The sequence below is a fragment of the Babylonia areolata genome, chromosome 3 (assembly GCF_041734735.1).
Source record: "Babylonia areolata isolate BAREFJ2019XMU chromosome 3, ASM4173473v1, whole genome shotgun sequence".
NCBI lineage: Eukaryota > Metazoa > Mollusca > Gastropoda > Neogastropoda > Buccinidae > Babylonia > Babylonia areolata.
This window is the reverse complement of record NC_134878.1, coordinates 55,888,570-55,895,341: the sequence shown is the minus strand read 5'-3', so window position 1 is coordinate 55,895,341 and position 6,772 is coordinate 55,888,570. Positions and strand designations below refer to the sequence as shown.

The 6,772-nt window shown below is 40.7% G+C and overlaps 1 protein-coding gene across 1 annotated transcript in view; it reads left to right on the top strand.

Moving 5' to 3' along the window:
* The first annotated feature begins 25 nt into the window (after positions 1 to 25).
* Positions 26 to 6,772, top strand: part of LOC143280133 (uncharacterized) — a 19,850-nt gene continuing 13,103 nt past the window's right edge. Inside the window, exons 1-4 of the mRNA XM_076584695.1 lie at positions 26 to 672; positions 1,438 to 1,616; positions 2,601 to 2,681; positions 6,320 to 6,498. Of these exons, the coding sequence (XP_076440810.1) occupies positions 291 to 672; positions 1,438 to 1,616; positions 2,601 to 2,681; positions 6,320 to 6,498 (821 nt within the window). The 5' untranslated portion in view covers positions 26 to 290. The remainder of the gene's footprint in view (positions 673 to 1,437; positions 1,617 to 2,600; positions 2,682 to 6,319; positions 6,499 to 6,772) is intronic.

The following is a 6,772-nucleotide window of genomic DNA, read 5'->3' as shown; positions in this document are numbered from 1 at the left end:
TACATCAAGAGTTGTCCCCCTGTTCTGGACTTCGGCTTCACCCTGACAGCCAGATGCTACATGTGTTCTTGACAAGCAGGCTTCATATTATGTTTTTGTGATACCATCACAAACTGTTGCAGTTGCAAGTTGTTAAAACTTGTGCAGGTTGCATTTTATATGATTTTTAAATTGCAAGGTTAATATTTCTTGTTAGTTCGGATGATGAAGTAAAAACAAGAGTCGCCACTTGTTGAACTTAAGATAAAGCAGTCACACTCAAGTCGGGTTTAAAAGGATTAAGTTACACGATGGCAATGGCTGCGCCGGTTTGTTCCCAGTTCAGAAAACTTGCATCAAAGCTGGAGAACGTTTGTCAAAGATGCCTGGCCTACCATTCCACACAACCGCGCTTTCCAGTCTTGAAACTGGACGATACTGCCACGAGCATGTCATCGTCTGCTAACGGCGATCACTTCAAAAAACAGGAAGAAGTTTTCAAGTCAGCCTTAGCAGTTGCTCATGCAGGGGGCGGAGCGAAAGCCATGGAACGTCACACAAAGAGAAACAAGAAGCTGGTTGAAGACCGAGTGAAGGCGCTTCTTGATGAAGACACACCCTTCCTGGAGCTGTCCCCTCTGGCTGGTTTCATGATGGAATATGGGACAGTGCCAAGGGCTGGTGTTATCACAGGTATATAATGGTTGTGTGTGTGTGTGTGTGTGTGTGTGTGTGTGATGTGTGTGATATATATATATATATATATATATATATATATATATATATATATATATGTAGAGAGAGAGAGAATGGATGTAGGAATACTGGGATAATCAGTGTGAGTGAATGTGAGACAGAGAGAGAGAGAAGGATCCTGGATTATATATATATACATGTATCAGTGTGTGTGTGCATGTGTGTGTGTGTGTGTGCGTGCACACATGCATGTTACAACCAACAGAAAGCATGCACACACACACACACACACACACACACACACACACACACACACACACACACACACACACACACTGATAAATAGATGTGAAATGAATAAAACATCATTTGTTAAATAAAAAAAAAATCATGCCAACTCAAATCAAAGAACATCAGCAGAAATATGATCTTCGTCAAAAACATTACTATAAAAGTATAATTATATGTTGTGTGTGTGTGTGTGTGCATGCATGCATGTTACAAGCAATAGAAAGCACTCATGAATGAATGTTTGTATGCATGTGCGCGCGCACACACACACACTGCATGCATGTGCTTGCATCCAATATGTACAAAAAAAAACACCCCCCCCAAAAAAAACAAACAAAAAAACCCAAAACTACTATGATATATTTATCATTTTTGTTTATTTTATTACAGATAGATTACAGACATGTATAGATCATATCTCTGTTTGTGTGTGTGTGTGTGTGTGTGTGTGTGTTATTTTTGAAACCACAGGTATTGGTCAGATATCGGGCAAGCTGTGTATGTTGATGGCCAATGATGGGGCGTTGAAAGGTGGAACCATGTTCCCAATCACTGTGAAAAAGCAGCTGAGGGCACAAGAAATAGCTCAACAGAATCGGCTTCCTTGCATCTATGTTGTGGATTCAGGAGGTGCATTTTTGCCACTGCAGGTGATGTGTGTGTGTGTATTTGTGTGTGTGTGTGTGTGTGCGTGTGTGTGTTCTTGTGTGTGGGGGAGGAGGGGGTTGGGGGTGGGTTGGGGGTGGGGGGTGCTAGTGGTGGGGGCGCTCATTTTTATAAGTGTGTGGGAATGTCGCAGAGAGGATAGAATGTACATGTATATTTATAATTCTACATGTATCCACAGGACTGTGTCACATCTGTTAATTTACATATTGTGTGTTTAGTTTATCAGTTAGGCTATGCAGAACATTGTCATTTACGAGCCTGCATTAGAATTGAACATAACAAAATTCATTTACCCTCTAATTACAAGGAAATAAAAGAACAGCAAAGCACTTTTGTGTACTTACACACACACACACACAAACCCACACAAACACACACACACACACACACACACACACACACACACACACAAAGAGATATACACTCACATTGAAAATCAGTCAACAAATTATTAAACATTTTAAAGCGCGAACGCGCAGACATATGAACAAACAAACTATCGCTCAGGTGCATGCGCAAGAACACACATTTTTTATGAAAATATATATGCCTAAATGTACATAAACAGAAGCTTTTTACATAAGTTGTATGTATACATGTAAAGAAAAATAGCTTAGTTTTACTGGTATTAAGCCCAATATCACTGTCTTCAGACAATCGCTGATCAGTGTTTCTTTTTTAAAACTCACTCATGCATTTATTTCCCTGTCAACAAAACTTTGATACAAGTGACAGACAGATCTGTGGCAACGTTTTTGCCTCAGTCAGAATTTCCAAACTCATTTTGCCCCCAAATTGTGGTCAAACATTATGATCAAAGAACAGTATTTTCAATCAAGGAAAGAAACAGTTTTGTCAACAGGATAGAGCATAACAACTATTACACACTCTGCAGCCTTTTGCAGTAACCCATAACCGTGTCATGCTCCTGACACTCACAGAATTTGTTGATTCACTCTCTCCAGTCAGATATATTCCCAGACAAGAACCACGGTGGTCGAGCATTCTATAACGAAGCTGTAATGGGTGCAGATGGGATTTATCAGGTGAGTATGAAATTGGTCACTTAAAAAAGAAAAGGGGGATTTGAGGTGGGGTCAGTTTGACATCATTGTGATCTGACTTTTGTCAAGCACTAACTCTTTCACTGCATAGGCAACTTTAGGCAGTTCACTGCCATATATATCTGTGACACAAAACGGTGCATGCACGCGCACGGGCACACACGCAACACACACACAGTTGTTACACTCTGAATGTAATAGTATCTTACCCACATTGACTTTAGTCAACATTTACAGGTCATGTTAAAACAACCATTTTTCACATTGTAACTAAGCTTGACAGCTGCAGGCAACTTTGGGGGAAACAGGACTGGCACTTAATCTACATCTGTCACTGGTAATATATCCGTGTAGCCTTGCATGAACATATTATGGTCAGCTTACAAGTATGACTGGAAATGGAACTGGGAAAAGTAATATTGCTTGTCTACCTTGTTAAATGTACCATTGTTTTTTTTTCTTTTTCATTACACTGTCAATGAAATAGTTATATATTTAGTACCCAGTTAAAAAAAAAAAAAACACAACAGCAACAAAACTGGTAATTTGTCCTGAGTGTAGCAAAATTACCATTTGTACTGTTAAATGTTCTTAACTTTCATGCAAAATAATTTAAGTAAAACTTAAGGCTATAAAATGAAAAGTGCAGTCATTTCAAAACATTGAGAAAAGCACTGTATTACTTTGAAGTTCTGGATGAAATATTTGAAAGAAAGAAAATGCAGTCAGATTTCTTGGTGTACATCTTGATTCAAATGGCTTTGACATAAAATCTAACATTTAAATGTTTCTCAAACAGTATGCGTTTTAACATAGCACTTGCAGTTATATTACGGTAACATATTACAAGTTTGCAGTTCCTATTACCTAACAAACTCCATGTTACCAGAAGTTCAAATACTAACCTTTTCACAAAATTTTGCAGAACAAATATTCGTAAATTTTCTTTTAGCTTTTGAGCAGTTAAAGGTTGGAATGCACTGAATAATTCAACAAACACAGCTAAAACTATTGACCAGTTCAAGAATCTTCTAGACAATGACTCTAAATCATTAATAAAACCATTCGATTTTGATGAATGAACATTTTAAAAATTTCATACGCATGTACGCAACCCTAAACTATTTCTATATCAAGAAGGGGCGTTGAAAAGCTAAAAAGGCTTAAAAAAAAAAACCAGTCCCAAATTCTGTACCTGTACCTGTAGTTTAGCAGTGATAATTCTGATTTCAAGTGACGGGCGCAATAGCAGAGTGGTTAAAGCGTTGGACTTCCAATCTCAGGGGCCCAGGCTTGAATCCTGGTCAACAGATGTGCAGAGCTGCCAGTGCCTGAGCCCCCTTCTTCTTCTTCTTCTTTCCGTTACACGACCAACATTGACTTGCAGATGACTCTGTCGTGGTTCATGCATGCTGGGTATTTTCGTGTCTCCACAACCCACCGAACACTGACATGGGTTACAGGATCTTTAACATGCATATTTGATCTTCTGCGTGCGTGTACACACAAAGGGGGTTCAGGCACCAGCAGGTCTGCACATATGTTGACCTGGGAGATCGTAAAAATCTCGACCCTTTACCCACCAGGCGCCGTTACCGTGATTCGAACCCGGGACCCTCAGATTGAAAGTCCAACGCTTTAACCACTCGGCTATTGCGCCCTTCATGTGTATATACATGCGTAAGATCAAATAGGCAAGTTAAAGATCCTGCAATCCATGTCAGCTTCAGGTGGGTTATGGAAACAAGAATATCTCTGCTATGCACCCCTGCCAACCCACAATGGAGTGTGACAGCCTACATGACTGTAGAAGTTATGAATTTGATGAAAGAGTTTGTTTATTCTTTATTTCTTTTTCTTTGTAAGTTTAAAATCTTATTTTTCCAATACTGATTACACATATACAGTTAACATAAGTATTCCAATACATATATTGGATTAGGAAGGGCACATAGTAAACAAAACATGAAAAAAAGCTTCTCTGTCGGTAGTTTCTTTATTCTTTATTTCTGTCACTGGTTCATGTCAGCCTTTTGAGCTGTACATTCTTTAGTGTTAAAAATTATTCTTCTTCCTGTCATTATCTGCTTGAACTTGTGTGGAAAAAGATTTATTTCCACAGTTTTTTAGTATAATAGATGTTTATGTATTTTATGTACTGATCTATTTTTCTCATTTATAGTTTCTGTTCTTTTAATTGATGTTCTGATTCTAAAATGGAGAGTTGTAAAGATCACGAGGTAAACTGTTCCATACAGATGGAGCTGAAAGGGACAAGGAAGAAAAAAAATTACTGAAGGATCTGTTGTTTTTTTACATGGAGAGCAAGTAGTCACTGTGAATCAGAATAGGGGACTCACACTGAGAGGCATGGGAGTGATCCCACTGAAATGATTCACAGGATAGGGCATGGGGCAGCAAAGAACTACAGTTTCAGTTTCTCAAGAAGGTGTCACTGTATTTGGACAAGTCCATATACGCCACACCGCATCTGCTAGGCAGATGCCTGACCAGCATAACCCAACGTGCTAAGTCAGGCCTTGATTGCATGCTTATACATTTGTGAGGCCCAACACTCGGCTTATGTCACAGATTGACATAAGTTTACATTTGGGCCATCAGCAAAGTGAGAGCTGTATTATCAATGGTTTCTCCAGTCAATGTTAAATCGTTTACAGCTTAGTCTTTTGTGAAGGACTATGACTCTCAAACTAGGAGGCAAAATTGCACTGGCTCTTAGTGCTGCAGCCTTGTGGGCTAATTGGCCTTTGGAAACCATCCCAACACTGACTGTCCTAAAACCCTCTTGGCTGAGAGAGTGGGGATGTAACTTGGGCAAGACACTCTCCACTATAATCAAATTCTAGCCGAAATAGTCGGAACAGCAGTTGCCTCCTCTGCTGTTTTGATGGTCATAGTCGGACACGACTGACTATCATATATATATATATATAAATATTTGTGTACCTATCACAGTGGATTTCTGCTGCAGAATTTTGCCAGAGGACAGCAGTCTCTTTACCATGGGTTCTTTTTTCAGTGTGCCAAGTGCATGCTGCACACGGGACCTTGGTTTATTGTCTAATCTGAATGACTAGACGCTCAGTTTGATTTTCCTAGTCAAACTTGGGAGAAAGGGCGAGAGGGGGATTCGAACCCAGGCCTGACGGGCGCGATAGCCGAGTGGTTAAAGTGTTGGACTTTCAATCTGAGGGTCCCGGGTTCGAATCACGGTGATGGCGCCTGGTAGGTAAAGGGTGGAGATTTTTCCGATCTCCCAGGTCAACATATGTGCAGACCTGCTTAGTGCCTGAACCCCCTTCGTGTGTATATGCAAGCAGAAGATCAAATATGCACGTTAAAGATCCTGTAATCCATGTCAGCGTTTGGTGGGTTATGGAAAAAAGAACATACCCAGCATGCACACCCCCGAAAACGGAGTATGGCTGCCTGCATGGCGGGGTAAAAACGGTCATACACGTAAAAGCCCACTCGTGTGCATACGAGTGAACGCAGAAGAAGAAGAAGAACCCAGGCCCTCAGGGACTCTCTGTATTGGCAGATAAGCATCTTAACCATTCTGCCACCTTCCTCCTACAAAAGGCAGTCGGTCTCTGCAGGTGGCGGTGGTGTGTGGCAGCTGCACGGCAGGCGGGGCCTACGTGCCCACCATGGCTGACGAAGCTGTCATCGTTCACGGCACTGGCTCCGTGTACCTCGGGGGCCCTCCTCTGGTCAAAGCCGCCCTGGGGGAGATCGTCAGCAGTGAGGACCTAGGGGGCGCCACTGTTCACTGCAAGTAATGATACATGTATTCCGGATGAGTTTTTGACTCGCTTGTGTAAACAAAGTGAGTCAATGTTTTAATCCGGTGTTCGGTTGTGTGTGTGTGTGTGTGTGTCCGTCCGTGTGTCTGTGGTAAACTTTAACATTGACATTTTCTCTGCAAATACTTTGTCAGTTGACACCAAATTAGGCATAAAAATAGGAAACATTCAGTTCTTTCCAGTCATCTTGTTTAAAACAATATTGCACCTATGGGATGGGCACAAAAAAAGAAAAAGAAAAAAAAA